This window comes from Hippocampus comes, unplaced genomic scaffold (genome assembly GCF_001891065.2).
Source record: "Hippocampus comes isolate QL1 unplaced genomic scaffold, H_comes_QL1_v1.1 scaffold94, whole genome shotgun sequence".
NCBI classification, from domain to species: Eukaryota; Metazoa; Chordata; class Actinopteri; order Syngnathiformes; family Syngnathidae; genus Hippocampus; species Hippocampus comes.
This window is the reverse complement of record NW_017806059.1, coordinates 2,487,683-2,504,597: the sequence shown is the minus strand read 5'-3', so window position 1 is coordinate 2,504,597 and position 16,915 is coordinate 2,487,683. Positions and strand designations below refer to the sequence as shown.

Sequence of the window (16,915 nt, the reverse complement as noted above, 5' to 3'; positions counted from 1 at the left end):
GTTGCTTTTTTTTTTTTTTGCTGCTGATGTTGATTCAGGGGCGAGCAGGTCCGGTTCCAAAACCTGCCACTTGGGGGCGACAGGAAACCAAAGGAATCCGCTTAAGTTGTTCACAGTCTGCGTCCTGCAGTTCTCACCACTGACAGGAGAAGTCAGTTGAGGTCTGACGTCCATTTTTGCGTCAACGTAAGTGCATAGAGGTTAAGGCAGTTTCGTTGACACTCACGGCCACAACATTGGGTTCACCTACACGTTATTTGTTCACAGATAAGTGTCAAAGATTGACAAAGACACATGCAGGCTAATGTCGGTCATTATCGTGGTAACATCATCGTTGTAAGGGCAGTCGTTTTCTTTGTCTTTTTACTTTATTGATTCTAGTTAACATGTCTGCTTTAGAGTTTGGAGGTTTGAGTTGGTTTCTCAGCTCAGGCCTTCCTGTGTCGGGTTTGCATGTTCTTCCCGTGCTTCCGTGGGCTTTTCTCCAGGCACTCCGACTTGCTCCCACATTCAAATCCCACAATATGCATGATCGGTTCACTCAAATTGTTCATAGGTGTGAATGTGAGTGTGAATGTTTGTTTGTTTTTTTATTTGATTAGATCTCAGGTCGTGGTAATCTACAATGGTTAAATTGAGGCAGCTGGACTCAGTTTGTTTGTTGAAGACCTTCGCCTTTAATCCAAAAGTCTTCTTAAATTTTAATTGTCTAAATGTGGAGTCCATTTTCAGTATGTCACTGGTGGGTGGGTGTCCCTGGGGTGCTCACAATAGCGTTGTTGTTATTGTTGCTGATGCTGCTGCCAGGCATGGCTGGTGAACCACCGGGTGACATGCAGGATCGTTCACCGGCCTGATGACAAAACGGCTGATTCGTACCCACTCTTCCCTACTGGCTACCCTCTTAGAATGACACAATGTAATAACGTAGTTGTAAGCAGAAAGTGTTCTTAGGTTTGTTACCTATGCTGGTTCGACTCAAAGGACAAATTTCTGAGAAGCAAACTCTTGCACTGGAATTTAGTGAGGGGTGAAATGACCTCTACTTTGGAGGAAACAAGCAACCGCCTACACAAACACATGGCTCAACAGCAGATATTTCGGGTCCAGAGCCAGCAGGTCATTTGCATCTTATAAAGACAGGCGTTCCTTTGAGGACAATTATGTCCACATACCGGAAAGGGAAGCCCACTGGTTTCAAAGAGCTGTACAAGACGCGATCTATGACTATGTTTACATATCGTGAGTAACCCTTTCAAAAAGTATTGGCAATATTTGGGTTTTGAAAAAAAAATATGCTCATCTCCGGGTTTAAAAAAAAAAAAAACTCAAATTAGACAACCTTATTTTTCCACCCGGGGTACAAACCCGCGGGCGTCAATAGGCAGACTCCACACTTTAACCTTAGAGCCCCAGTCGCGGCGGTTTGTGTGTGACACCACCCCGTGACGGCTGACAGGGGGTGTTGTTAACATATCTTTACAATCATAACGATTATAATCCATTCAATTAATTGATTTGTAGAATGATTCTGAGGGATTGTCCCACGATGTCATATATATCAAAGAAATCCAATGACATACACCACACACATCCACAGAGCGCCCAATCTGTCTGGCTGCAGCTTCATCAAATACACCAAAAATTGCATGAAACCACCTGCACCTTTGAGTTAGACTTCCTTTTTGTGAGTCTAAAATGTTGTCTACTTTTTGTAACCAAATTTTCATAAATGCCGGCAAGCGCAGCAGGAATAGCCAGTGAGGTGTTGCGTCCAAAATGATCAAATTACTAAATTCACAAACACGATGAACTATACCATTGCCCCGGCATAAAAAAGTTGATGATGCACCCATTTCTACACTGAGCGCAGATTTTTTTCTGTTACCATATTGTCGGATGACTTGGGGGCGAGGCAATTTACTGCGCCAGAATACCCACATAGCCCCAAACACTTCTGTTACCATATTGTCGGATGACTTGGGGGCGAGAGGCAATTTAGTGCGCCAGAATACCCACATAGCCCCAAACATGGTAAACTAGACTTGCGCTGGCACAATTTTTTTTTTTTTTCCATTGAGTGCACGGGCGCCAGGCTACCAAAACAGGGCCCCAATGTGTGAGTTCTGAACATGATCACACATGCTGATTCATCAGATGTTTATTTGTCACTGTCGCTTTAAACCAAACACTTATTTGTGGTTCTGCTGTTAACAAACTGAGTTCATGTTCTTATCGATGCAACATAAAACATCCATCCATTTTCTCAATCGCTTGATCCTCACAAGGGTCGCGGGGGGTGCTGGAGCCTATCCCAGCCGTCTTCGGGCAGTAGGAAGCTGACAGCCCTGAACTGGTTGCCAGCCAATCGCAGGGCACCCATAGACGAACAATCATTCACGCTCACACTCACCCCTAGTGACAATTTTGAGCATTCAATCCACCTGCCATGCATGTTTTTTGGAATGTGAGAGGAAACCGGAGTACTCAGAGAAAACCCAGGCAGGCCGATGGGAGAACATGCAAACTCCCCACAGGAAGGTCAGAGCCGAAATCGAACCCGGTACCTCTGCACTGTGACTTCGATGCACTAAGCACTCGGGTGCCGCAACACAAAACAAGTCATCCTAAATTATCTATGGTCGGAAAACAACAACTTTGCACGATGCAAATTGAGCCTGCTGCTGCATTTTAGAGTGGAACACTTCAATATGCATATAACGACTGAGTGCTTTATTATGAACGAGGCTGCATTTACTCATAAAGTCAACTTAATCGAAGCTATTACATTTGTTCTTTGTTTTACTACCACTGTACCGATGAGCTTACACACACTATGCATGTACATACAATAGAAAACTCTCTCTCTCTCTCACACACACACACACACACACACACACACACACACACACACACACACACACACGGTTATAGTTCATATTTGTATCACATACTGTGTTTACACTTGTAAATAAAATGTATGTGAGCGACACAGCTGCTTTTTTTCGGTGTTATCCAGAAGCAATCATAACTATGTGAATGAAGCAAAGTTTTGTTGTGCTCTAATCTTAAAATGACAAATTCAGACTCTCATTCGAACATTTTCATCCACTTTTTATTTTTTTTTTAATGAAAACCATTTTTGTCGATATAATAGGCTCTATATGACTCTCGTTGTTTTGAAAACACACTTCAAGAGTTGAGCTCAAGAACACGTCTTAACGCACTGTCACGGCGTTGTTGTAATATTCCTTGAGATGATTTTGTATTTTTTTTCCGCATATACAATGGTCCGTTCCAAAAGATGAAAGTTAAGTGAGGTGAGATCTGGGGGTGTGGGAGGCCATAACGCAAGACCACACTGACCAATCCAAGCATCTGGAAACTGCTGATTTGACCATTGACGCACATGAATACCACAATGAGATGGAGCTCCATCTTGCCAAAACCACAAATTCAAAAACACTACAAAGGTGGCCCACAAAATCGTATTGAAATGTGTTCTCAAAACAGCAGTAAAAAAAAAAAAAAAGTGTACTGTATAATTTTTCCTATGTAGGGAAACTTACAAGGTGCTTATGTTAAATCAGCACAACTCTGGGCAAACGCAACAATGAAATGGAGATTAGAGCAAAACTTTTTTTTTTTTTTCCTGTGGTTGAAATTACAAAACACCCAGAGTCAGGTCAGTCTGACCAGTGTCAGGTTGTCATACACCACTGTAAGTTCACTTTAAAAGCAAGCAGTCATGTAACTCAATTCATGTGCAGTAGCTCCAAATTATTGCCACGTTTAACAGAAGAAGAAAATACTCAATGTTACATGAACATGAGCAGCATTTCAAAGACATTTTCATGGATCCAGTGATTCAACTTCAATCACCTTTCGATTAAGGTATTTATTTTTATAATATTAAAATAAACAATTTTCATACAGCGCAGCTACACAAAAAGTGACAATCATTGTCGTGTTTTGATTTTGCAAATTCAGCGTGATTTTTCTTTCCAAATAACTATTCACTCATTCTACTAGCTTTTCTTTCTGTTACAGTTGCATCTTTGGATGGTCACAAAAGGACAGGGGGGAAAAAAAAATTCTGGATAAATGAGCTCCAAATTTCTCATCTGTCGAGGAGCTTTGAGCACCTCTAATATATAATACTATGCTTGAGTAGTGATTATACAGTACATACCTATTGAGACGTAAAACTAAATATAGCTTCTGAGCACATGATTCTTTACACTGTGGGCATAAAAGAGACACAGATTATTGGGAAATCCATCAAACAATGGATAATAAAACATGCTACATACACAGAACATCAGCTATTATTTACAAGACCACAATATATTGATTCCAATATGAGCTGTCTATCCTCAATCTTCGGACATTTCATCAGAGAGTTCAGAAAGGAGGTAAGAGCACACTGTAATTTCCATAATTGTAGTTATTGAAGTTATTAAAATGACATTTGCTTACGGTAAAAATAAGTCAAACAACACTCTAAAAAGAAAAGGTATTTCAGAGGTTTTATATTACAGCACCATTGCACACCACTATTATTATTATTATTTTATATACCGGTATATTTTTTTTTAGGTCTTCATCATTACTGGTCCTGTAGAAAGGTGACTGTTCTATATAGCATGCTTGAATCTATAAGGCACCCAGGAGTTCTTTAGAACTCCAACCAAAGGACCATTTGGTTTCATATCCAAGAACGATTTGGCTCTCATTTGGTGCTATGCAGTATAGAACTCCTGAATCATGCTTGGTTCTTTATGGAACCAACTGAGAACGAGTGATACTTGTCCCCAAAAGTGACGCCCTTTGGTGTCAATCTCACAGAACAATGTAGAACTTTCATTTTTTTAAAATGAATGTGAGCCTTTGTGTATCACAACGATTGCAATTTGTTTTTCCTCTTTACAATTGCTACTGCGGTGTCTCATAAAAGTGCCTTTGTGGGATTATCACAAGCAATCAACAATCCTGGTTTCATAGTGCCTGAGGAAACGAAGCAAAGAAAATCATACCAATCTACAGTGTCCTCCACAGAATATAAGAAAAATGAAAAGTCATAACCTCTGCAACCAGGATCTCCAAGACATAGCTCGCCAAAGGGGCCAAGAAAATATGCAATTATAGCCAATCCATTCAGAGCCACGACCCATTCGCAGCACTTTTCATCACAAAAAGATGCAATTTGATGGCCATCTGTCATTAAAAGTGAAAATTGTCATCAACATATTAATTGAGGTGCACTTGGACAACGGCAGCAGAGGATACCAACCTGTCAGGTTGCCTTTGACCTTTTGGGTGTTGCGCTAAACAAATTCAGAATACAGAAAAAGGGAACACAAAAAGCAAGACATGCAGAAGGATTTAAAAAAAATAAAAATCAGGAACCCAAAGCTGACTCCATCGAAAACATACACTAATACTCTTTAGTGAGAGAGGCAAGCATGGAAACATGGGTGCAAAAGTCATGCACGTGCCATTTTGTGAATCCCTGGTGAGTTGTTATAGTTCTGCAAGCCCAAACAAAATGAAACAAGATATGAACATCATGTGCAAAATAGTTACATAAACGAGACACGTATAAGGTAGCAAACCTCTTACCCTCATGGCAGTCGATATCCATGGCAGAAATCGGGAAACCGTGGTGTAAACGCCTGGCTTTTTTGCCGTGGCACATTCTATTCCCCAGCTCACCACCCCCAGCAAACGGTATCGGCTGGTTTTGGACAAGCGGTCGTCTGCCATAAAGGGGCCGCCACTATCTCCCTGACACCACCAAATAAATAATAGATATGAAACGTATTGATAGAAAACAATTGATAGATTGATGTGAGCAAATAGCATATCTGTCAAGAAAGATGATGCAATGGAATATACGACAAAACCTCTCACTTGCCCCCTCAAAAAAACACCCATCAAAGAAAGTTCTCTTTTTCATCAAAAAGCCCCAAAATTTACTCAGTTGGACAAACAAAACGGTACAGGGCATTTTTTTCTTTTTTGCTAGAGCAGGGGTGGCCAACCAGTCAGAGACCAAGTGAATTTTTTTACTGTGTTACTGCAAAGAGGCACGCGCACGCACACACACACACACACACACACACACACACACACACACACACACGACCATGCACTCACGCACATATGCATGCACGCCACGACGAGCAACAGCCTGAGCGCCCGAACATAAATGAAACCTAAAGACACAAACCTTTTTTTTTTTCCCCCCATTTCCTCCTCCCACCGCTCGCGGTCGACTTGGGACCAGTCTGCTGGCTCTTGGTCGATTGCGATCGACATATTGGTAACCTCTGCCTTAAAAGCAGAGGTAATTCGCTGACTAGCTTAGCACATAGCACTTAGTGCCGTTGTCTACGCATGAGCGGTGATTCAGTCATCTGACTAGTTGCCCTCTATGTCAATCAAGTAACGGGATTGGTGATAGGCTGACGTAGTACGTTCTATGTATTAAGCACCATTGTTTTAATGGCAGCGCCATCGCCGAGGCGTTTGACAATTGTTGCGTGAAAGCCCGGGAGCTTCATTGAACCAGCCAAAGAGCCGCATGGAGCTCGCGAGCCGCGGGTTGGCCACCCCTGTGCTAGAGTAAGAATTTTTTTGGTGGATGAGAATTTTTTTAAAGTGAATTGTCTTGGTCTGGTTCAGGGATTTTGTGGTGCCAATGAGAGTTGCTTTTTTGGTGAGGGCGGAGTTTTTTGTCGCAAGTATTTTTGGTGAGAGAGAGAGAGAGAGAGAGAGAGAGAGAGAGAGAGAGAGAGAGAGCGAGAGAGAGCAATGTTTGTTAGTGGGTGTGGGAGTTTTAGGGTGAAGTGCGAGTTTTTGGTGTGAGTGGTTTATGGAGTTGTGTGAGATGTTTTCGGTTAGTGAGATGTGTGTGACAGGTTTGAAGGTGAGAGTTTTGTTTTGTGAGCATTTTTTTGAGCGAGACGTATTTTGGTGCAACTGACAGGGAGTCAGTGTGAGTTTTTTATGTGTGTGATGATTTCCCTTAAGAGATGTTTATTTGTGTGTATAAAAGTTTTTGGGGTGAACGTTAGAGGACAGTTTGCTTTGTGTAAGAGTTCTTTTTCTGGGTGGGTGTTACGGAGCATGTTAGAAAATTTTGCAGTGTGAGTTGGATTATTTTGGTTGTCGTGACAATATTTTATGAGCATGAGTTTGTGTGTGAGTTCTTTTTGGTTAGTGTGAGAGGCTTATTGGTGTGTGTGTGTGTGTGTGTGCGAGCGAGCGCGCTTTTGAGAGTGAATTTTTTTCGGTGCACATAAGAAGTTTTGGTGAGTAACTTTTGTCATACGTGTGAGTACTCCTGGTGAGTGTGAGAGGTTTTTGAACCTGAGAGAGGTTTAGTTAATGTGCGTGAGATGCTTTTCCGTCAAAGTGAGAGGTGTCTGTGACCTTGACAGGTTTTCTGTGAGCTTGAGAATTTCTTTTGTAGCCTGAGAGGTTTTTCAATGTGTAAGAGAGGTATTTTGAAGAGGCTTAGAAGGGTTTTTGTGTGTGTGTTATTTGGGATTCATGAGAGGTTTATTAATGAGGGCAAGAAGTTGTGTGTGTGTGTGTGTGTGTGTGTGTGTGTGTGTGCGTGTGTGTGTGTGTGTGTGTGTGTGTGTGTGAGAGAGAAAGAGGGAGATTTTGGGTGTGCGTTCACTTTATTGGTGAGAGTTTTGTTTTTTGTTTTTTTTTAGTGAATGTAAGAGTCTATGATGTATTTGTGTGAGGCCCCAAATGGCACCGGGATGTTACAGCCACATCAGCACAGACATTAGGGGACACACTGACCTGGCAAGCATCCACACCTCCCTTCTCAAAGCCAGCACAGAACATGCTGCCGGTGATCTGGTTGTAGTAGTAATCAGGCGCATTGCACATAGCGTCACTGATGACGGGGACGTTCACCTCATGCAGAACGTCCGTTTCATCGCCTTATTGTACAGTAAGCATAGAGTCTTATTAGAAGTGACACAACAATAAGGGTACTTTTTCACATCAGCATCTATACCGTGACCCTAAAAAAAACCCACTCACCAGAGTCTCCTAAGCTCCCCCAGCCTATTACTGTGCCTATCTGTCCGTCTCTTATTCTTTGGCCGTATGCTGGCAGGCAAATGGGTTGGATATATTCTACAAACAGCACAAAAAAAACATTTATAGAAAAAAAAAACCCCACATGTATCGTGTGTATGTTATCATGCATGCCTCACAATGTAAATATGTAATAAAGCAGATTCCGTTTGTGAGCATTCACCAGTCTGGATTGCTACCCCTTTATTTTGTCCTTCATATCAAAATAGCGTTATAAAAGGCAAACACTAGATGGGACAAACGATCAAGCTGAAATGCGGTTTTGAAAGCATGCAAACGCTTCACTGCTGAACAACACACAAGAAAAAAAATAAACTTCCAAGTAAAACACTCACCAGTGCCACAGAAATAAATCTGTTTTGGTTTAGACTTTTAATGAGTTCTGATGAAAAGCTCTATCTAAGGGACCAGGATAACTCTTTGAACCAAATGCTTCAATTGTACAGTAAGTGATGAATATTAACCCTTTCAGGGACAGCAGTTACCACAGTGGACAGCTTATCAGGTTACGGGGTGCATGAATGGGTTAATTGTGTTTGTTGCTCTGGTCATACGAAACAGACATGCTCATGAGGAAGAAAATGCTTGCATGGTTCCTCTCTTCCTCACTATGTCTTACCATTGAAGGTGATGGGCTTAGCGAGGGCCAGTACAGCAATGTCGCTGCTGTGATCGTCAATGCTATTGACCACAAAGGGCAGGTAGTTGCCATGGTAAACGATAGTTTTCACTTCCGCCACGTTGGCATTGGCTGGTTTGTTGTAGATGGAGCCCATCAACACACGCCAGTGACTAATAAAGCCATTACGCCTAGTAAAAACAAAGAGACAAAAAAAACGACATTGCACATTAGTATTATATTATTCATCAAACATTTCTTGTATTTTATCGTACACTTAGACAATCTTTGGGATCAACATATACTGTAATTGTTGCAGAATTCTGCCTCCCGAGCTAAGAGTGACAGTCATTTTTTAAACAATATTTGTATTATTATGGTTGCAGTTTGGAGTGGTGTTGTGAGTGATCTAATGGACTGAAATCTCCAATTAATGTTTATGCTTATGCATGTCACGCATATGCTAGAAAATTAATATGGTGTGAACTGTGATTGTTTTCAGAATAATACAGATCAGATATTCCTTGGCAATCATTGTAAATGTGCACTCATGAAATCTCATAGGGCGGGAATAATGAAGTGAATGAATAAAATTGTTACTTCAGTGGAATTTTCAAGTAGAGGTGCTTTGCTTGAGTATCTATTTTTCTGATCAATTTTTACAGCATTAGCGCCATCTACAGGGAAATTATTTTGTGTCAAGTTTTATTTTTTGTTTGGGGTTTTTTTTTCCGCCAAGTTATCAAAATGGGTAGTGTACATAATTCACAGGTAAAATTATCTTGACATTTTACTTTTGTACGAGAGTACATTTCAGTTTTACTTTTTTTTTTTTTTTTTTTTTTAAACTGAAACTTAAGTGAAGCTCGAGTCTTTTTTAGTATATTGAGGCAATTTCTTAAGAACAGAATGTGATTACTTTTGCATGCAGTGCAAAAGTACTAAATTTCATGCATGAGATCAAGCTCCGCCTCTTACTTGGGGAAGCAGTGAGCTGCAGAGACAATCCAGCGGTCGGAGATGATCGAACCGCCACACTGATGAACTCCATTGTACTGCAAGCTGACCTGCCACGGCCACATGCCTTGCCTCGCTTCCATGCCACCGACGATGCGGTCTGCTGCAAAACTACGCCTGCCACAATCTGGTGAGGGAGAAGGAATTGAATTCTGGGGTATATGTGAACGGAATGGGTCACGGGACTGATGGGATGGGCGAAAAGGGAAAACAAAGGCGAAGCAATGGTGGAATGAGAATGATACAGGTTGACATCTTACCTTGGCATAACAATGTGAGGACTTGCTTGCTCTCACAGTCGCTGGAACAGAAGTGACACTTGATAAGAGAAGAGCAACCTACCTAATCAGAATTTAAAGTACAGTGGAATCTACAGTAAGTCAAGAGAAAATGATTTCAAATGGACAATCAGCAGGAGTGTTTGCATGGCTAATATAAGTCAATGGAACGAGGTGAGTGTTTTGACTGTTTCTACACATCTTGCACGATTGAATCAAAATGTCAGCGTAGTTACCATAGGAACAAAGCATCTTTGATTTTCTTGCCAAAGCTCAGCTCTTCGGTTCTGACACAGAAGAAGCCTCCATCACTGCCGACATCTTGCACGGACGTGATCGAGTAATTCACCACACTAAAAAAAACACACATTCAGACATCTTGCACGGACGTGATCGAGTAATTCACCACGCTAAAAAAAACACATTCGTTTTGCGTTGGTCATACGATGGACCTTTCGACATCGTCTCACCTGACAAAGCCCACTTCCTCACAGCTGACCCGAGCCAGAAGCTCATTGGCTGAGGAGGAGCACACTTGACGCCACCTCTTCTGAGTGGAATCGAAGATTCTGAGATGTTGGTCGGCAGAATTTACTTGGACTGTTTGGGATAAAATCAGCATGTTAGTGGGATTACGCAAAATTTAGTCTGAAGCTTTTTTTTTTTTTCGTGTGTGATGATGAACATATGCACCCAGCCACAACACACTTTAGTACAAGAGTTGGACCAAAAATCGGGTCTTCCCAAACATCATGATGCTCAGTTTAGACTTTGTAGTACCAGTATTAACTGGACAATATGTGCATTATTGTGCCTGTAGTTTCAAGTGGGGTAGAACTGGAATGCACCAAGTTTACAATAGCAATAATATTAAAGGATCGCTAAACAAAACCCCCCAGCTGCCAATCAAAACTGAGCATTACTTGCGGTATTTGATACAGCTGTTGTAGTGGATGTCATGTATTGTGAAAGTGGTCAATAGTTTGCAAGTGGTCACAGGAAACAAACCAGTGTGTTTTGAACAAAAATTACCATCGTAGTGTCCTGTATCTTCCTCCACAGTGCAATATGTGACTAAAAAGGAGACAAGAAAAAAACGCACGTTCATTGAAGAAGTGCAAAATGTCATACGGTTGTGTTTATTACGTGTGTCTTTTCTACTGCGTGTGTTGGAGTATGTATCTGACCTATGACCCAGATTGCTGCTCCAATGGCTCCCAAGGTCATGAGCATCACACACACGCCCATCAGGCGGCAAGGGGTTAACACACAGGTGAGCGAGATCCCCCTGTTCACTGCATACACGCAAGAATAAGTGGAAGACTCAACAGCAGAGATGCAAATTAAACTAACGACACTAGCAATCATAACAATTGAGAATAATGGAGTCATGTAGACACCAATGAGCTAGTTTTAGTGTAAACAGAAATAAATTTAGAGGACTTGGAAGGGACTCCAAGCTATGGTTTGGCACATGGCGAGAATAAATGACGAGTGATCAATAGTCTAAAGCAAGGGTCAGTAAGTTTATACACCCAGAGCCATTTGGGCCGTCTCCCACAGAAACAAACACACGCACGCACACACGCGCACGCGCGCACACACACGCGCGCGCGCACACACACACACACACACACACACACACACACACACACACACACACGAGTCGATTTATGGAATCACTTAACTTCGAACACATTTTATTTTATTTCTGGAAAAAGTGATTGGTTTTCAAATAAAATAATCAATGTATATTTGAGACTTCCTTAACTTTGAACACATTTTATTTTATTTCTGGAAAAAGTGCTTGGTTTTCAAATAAAATAATCAATGTATATTTGAGACTTCCTCGTCTTTATAAAATTAAAGCCAAACTTCAAATTTTCCACCAGCCCCAAACCAAAAATGCCATCTGCTTCCGTGTTCTGTCATCATTTCATCGCACATGGTGCGTGCAGCTGTCCACTTCAATTTCAAAAGAACAATTTCACTTCACAATTCATAAATTAAATATCTCAATAAGTCTTGGTGCCAGGTGTCGCACATTGGCAGTTGTAATGCATATTTTGAGCGATTAAAAAAAATAGAACGTTCTACTTTGTTGTTAAAAGGTCACATTCACCATAATCCTCCAATGTATAAGTGAAATTAAACAATCATCATTTAGTTCCCAAAATCACAAAAAGGCACAGCAGGAGGATGAAAGAGCCCCATACGGTTGTCTACCACTGGTGTCAAGTCTAATGTCCACACAAGAACACGCTTAAGGATATCGTGTCATAACTGCCCTGCATGCACAGTCCAAGCGTTGGCACACAGGCAAGCCGATGCCTCCGGGTCAAGAGACATGGAGTTTTTAAACCGAAAAAGTGCAAACATTGCTGAATGTTGGACAAAGTAAGTTAGCTGAAATTATAGACCACTTTCGCCAGTTGGTGACCGCAGACAGCATCTCCCTTTTCATTTCATCGCACTTCATCTTTACCACTATTTTTAGCAACAATAGAGCCACAGTGATCTTGGTAATATTATTCACATGCAAATTCATGCTCACTTCAATTTCACAATGCTGCGAGTTGTTTGACGCATTTACAGCAAATGTGGAGAGGAAACCAAGCAACATATCTTGTTTTTTTTTATCAGTGTAAATAATGGATGAACCCGTCGCCGATCCACTCCTTAGACCCCGCCAGTGCCGGTTCATGGACCAGCATGGCCATCCAATTAGGCAGCGCCTTGCTCCCCATACTACAGAGGCACTGCAGCTCAAAATAATACAAATTACATAACAACAGCTGTGGTAAGATACTTACCACAACTGTGCTGTAGTATTGGAAATGTGTTGTTATTTGTTGCAAAGTAACTTGCAATTGCGCAGGACAGCCACTGATGGAGTGAGGAGGCTTCCTAAATATAAAGTGGGGCAATTAAGGATCACTCATGCCAGTAAGCCCGAATGTGTACTTGGGCCCCGTTTTAACCCCGCCTCAAAAATCCAGACAGCTGGAATAGTGAAAAAGAGTTTCACGATATAGCTCAACAATTCAGTCCTAAATTGTTTTCAGACAGTGCATGTTTTCTTCAAAAAAATTACATGCATTCAGAAACAAATCCATCAAAATCACTTTACCGGATTTTTAACAGAAAAAATATTTTAATGCAGGGGTAGGGAACTCCGGTTCCTGGAGATCCAGGTCCTGCCTGTTTTTGATCCCGCCCTACTCCAACACACCTGATTAAAATGATCAGCTCATTAGCAAGCTCTGTCGAGGCCTGAAACGATTATGAACAGTTGAATCAGGTGTGTTGGACTCGGGATAGGATCGAAAACATGCAGAAAATGGCTCTTGAGGAACCAGAGTTCCCAACCCCAGTTTCAATGGCTTCCACAAAACTTTGTGGAAAGGTCATAAGCAAGGGGCAGAGGCAGAAGAGACCAGATAAATATCCAAATCCAGCATCGTGCTTTTGTCAAGAGTCTAAGCTTGGCGGGATTTTGGGCCCAAGTGAAAACATATCATTTTGAGCCCCACCATTTACATTTCATATTTGAAAATACTATTTTCGAGGGCCCCTGTTATTCCTGGGCCCTAAGAATCATCTTCACCCCCTCTGCCCCTGAGCCCTTTGGCGGTGTCCAATAGGGCCAAAAACTACCGTGATGATAAACATTTTTTCCCTCAGAGCATCTATTCAAGCAATCACACCTAAAGCAAGAACAACAACTCTCTTGTCCAGTTCTACCTGACACCACTATTGTGGGTCTTTTTTTTTTTTCTTTTTTTCAGGGATCCATTAATGCTTTGAGCTGCCGGGTTATTTCTGCTTAATTGGAGCAGATACATACGTGGACAAGAGAGGCATTTTTTTTCTGGGTTATGTTGAAATAATTCCACTCGATGTACATACGGGTAACGATAGGTGTGCCATTTTCACACGTGACAGAAATGGAACAGCAGCGGAAAGTCTTCTCAATTAGTCGTGAGGAATGATCAGTTTCATTCATAACACTGAAAATGCCATAAAGTTTAGGGTGGTTTGATGTTTATTCCGTTTTATGAGAAACATTACAGCAGTGAATATCCTTTTGACCTGTTACTGACATTTGGACTTTGGGAAACAAATTCTAAAACAAACTAGAAATCCAGATCTTTTTTTTTTTTTTGATTCATCCGTTTTCATTTCGTTGAGTTTTTTCAAAAACAATGCTCAGCTAAATTCAACATAACTTCACTACAATTTAAATAGGAAACAAGGCCATAATGTCTCCGCACCAAAGACAGCTTGCTTCCTCACAGCAAAGATAGCGGTTTAAAAAATAATAATCAGCCGGAGACCTCAGTCGATGTCAGGGGTCACATTGCATAAAAACACAGTGCCATACAATACAGTCCACTGGCTGATTATTCTTTCTATTTTCACACACAACTTCTCACACACAGCAAGGCCCAGATTGTGCACACAGCTAGATAGGGAACTGCCCAAAGCTGCAAGTGCAAATACTGTACTTCATAAGCAACTCATCCGTGGCACTCACTTTGAGCATCTCTTCAGCAAGGCAAGGAAGGACCACATAAGCTCATTTGCTGCCATTCTTTGAGTATTGACCAAACAGATAGGAATAGATCATTTATCTTGTCTGGGATGTTGAATTGACAAACAGAGGATAAGCAGTCAGCTTGGAACAAATCTGTTAATAGTTAACAATTGTCAAATGGACTGATGTCTGCTCCCTGTCCAAATGCAAAACAACATGCAACTTGACCATCAACATGTTTTAATTTGAACGTGTGCGTCCGCACGTGTGTGTGTGTGTGTGTGTGTGTGTGTGTGTGTGTGTGTGTGTGTGTGTGTGTGTGTGTCATTTACCCATCTTCCCCTCTTTTACAATTTTTTCAGCATACATCTTTGCAGAGTAGGAAGGAGAAAACAACTGTTGAAGTTCTCCTCCTCCTGTATTCCTTCTTTCCTCCCTTGATTTCTTGTGTCACCAACTCCACTAAAAAGACGGAAAGTGGCAAAGAACCTGCAAGTTTGAACTTAACCATAAATAGCAAACCAAATTGTGTAACTCATACATACATATGTGTGGCTGGATGGACAGACAGACAGACAGACGGATGAACAGATAGATAGATAGATAGATAGATAGATAGATAGATAGATAGATAGATAATTCTGTTATTGTTATTCATGTTTTATTTTAGGTACACACAACACAGACCTATTCCTATGCTATTTGTCTCTTTGGACTCCAGAAAAATATTTTAACTGACAATATTTACACACATTTACGTTTTGGCTAAATGGCAAATGGCTAAAACTTCAACAAACATTAGCGCTTAGTAATTGTTTCTCCACAAACGGCTCAGCTCTCTAAATTAAAACTCAATTTTAAAGAGGCTCACCTTGTCGTCTCTGAAAGCAGGTGTGCTGGTAGCTTCCTTCAGAATTTAACAGGAATTTGCTTTAGTCCACTGGTAGTGGGGAAAATGACCAAAAACGTTTGAGTGCTGTCAACAAGATAAATCCCAGTATACAAAGTTTCTCCCCTGTTAATGCCTTTGAGTTCCCTCACAGGTTACTGACCCCAACAAAGCGATTAAAAAGGTTTTGCACGTCGGGTTTTTGCTGTTGTTTTTTTTTTCTTTCTTGGTTTATTTATTTTTTTTTTTTACACTTTCTATCAACCGAAACCACCCGCCTCAGCTATCAATATAAAGTGCGCCACCATCTGAAAGACTAGATACAACGAAAAGGGAATCTGGGTGACTTTACTGGAAGTTTTTTCGAGCTAAGTAGTCGTCCTGTGAGGGGGAAAGGAGGAGGGGCATGCGTGACGTACTGACCGAACTAGCGTTCTCTGTGCGTTCACGACTACTATTTGTCAAGTGAATTCACTTCAACTATGGGGACACATTTGAATTTTAAAACGGATGGATGGGCCAGTTCGTTCGTAGATGAGGTCTTTGTGTAAGTAATATTATACAATGTGAAATTTCGGTAATATTTTTTTGCCCCAAAAATATGGTTCTACCAGCACACAAAACTTCAGAGTTGGACTAATTACTACCGTTTTTCCTCTGTTGGTTTGGCTCATTTCTTTGAACAGAAATGACAATCTCTATATAAAATGTACAAATCTCCACGCCACCTTGCAAGTGTTCACAACAGAATGTAATTTCTCATTGCTTTCATCAAACTGCAAATGTCTTGCAAATGCACGAATAGCCTACAATTAGCACAATAAGCCCACCAACAGCACATTTTCAAAATAAATATAAATTGCTGATCAAAATGAATTAATTGATTCTCAGTCCAATGGTTGTGCTCTCCAAAACATATCTGCATGATTTCATTGTGGAAGTCATCATCTGCACACTTGTCAAAATTAGTCAAGAACTTTACACCATGAACACCATCTATGAATTTCTAGGAACATTGGATAAAGGTTGATGGAATGAAGCTACTTCTTTTTTTAAATCAGATAAATACCCCCCCCCCCCCACAGTTTTATACATTATTGCATTCTGTTAGCTAGTGACGAAACATCTAAGCATTTTGACTTTCACTGAATTATACAATGCCAAAGGGATGATGCATTTTGCGGGGGACTACCGGTAATATATGTGAGAAAGGAATTTGGTTTTGACACATGGGGGAACTGCTTTGAAATAGATATAAGCTTTTGCAGATAATCAGTGATGTTGTGCCGAACCATCCACGTTTTTGGGGGGCAAAAACACGGAGTGAATGCAAATATGCCAAAGCAATTGAGAAGAATCTTTGCAATTTTGGTGGTACTGACCACTTATATTAGAAAGGGATCTAGTTTGAAGCATGTGTTAACAGTTTTGGGAGCGATATGAGCTATTGC

At 41.0% G+C, this 16,915-nt stretch overlaps 1 protein-coding gene across 3 annotated transcripts; it reads right to left on the bottom strand.

The window, feature by feature from the left end:
- Nucleotides 1-4,584: 4,584 nt before the first annotated feature.
- hpn (hepsin) lies at nt 4,585-15,894 on the bottom strand. 3 transcript variants are annotated; one of them, XM_019893013.1, is made up of 13 exons: nt 15,447-15,894; nt 14,908-15,064; nt 11,226-11,333; nt 11,071-11,112; nt 10,509-10,638; nt 10,275-10,391; nt 10,021-10,061; nt 9,722-9,887; nt 8,744-8,934; nt 8,068-8,163; nt 7,822-7,964; nt 5,623-5,787; nt 4,585-5,531 (listed from the first exon to the last, which is right to left on the bottom strand). In XM_019893013.1, the coding sequence occupies exons 2-13, from the start codon at nt 14,942-14,944 to the stop codon at nt 5,487-5,489; spliced, it is 1,281 nt and encodes a 426-aa protein (XP_019748572.1). In that variant the 5' UTR covers nt 14,945-15,064; nt 15,447-15,894; the 3' UTR covers nt 4,585-5,486. The 3 variants fall into 3 exon arrangements, with proteins under 3 accessions (XP_019748572.1, XP_019748571.1, XP_019748574.1); XM_019893012.1 differs by having other exon boundaries at nt 14,908-15,037; XM_019893015.1 differs by lacking the exons at nt 14,908-15,064; nt 15,447-15,894 and adding an exon at nt 14,576-14,811.
- Between the last annotated feature and the right edge of the window lie 1,021 nt (nt 15,895-16,915).

Bases quoted from the DNA above. Each gene is read 5' to 3' on its own strand.
- hpn (XM_019893013.1), bottom strand. From the start codon at position 14,944: ATGTATGCTGAAAAAATTGTAAAAGAGGGGAAGATGG. The intron at 10,639-11,070 runs GTAATTTTTGTT...TATCCCAAACAG, and splicing joins AGATACAGGACACTACGATG to TCCAAGTAAATTCTGCCGAC. The intron at 9,888-10,020 runs GTAAGATGTCAA...CTCCCTCACCAG, and splicing joins CCTCACATTGTTATGCCAAG to ATTGTGGCAGGCGTAGTTTT.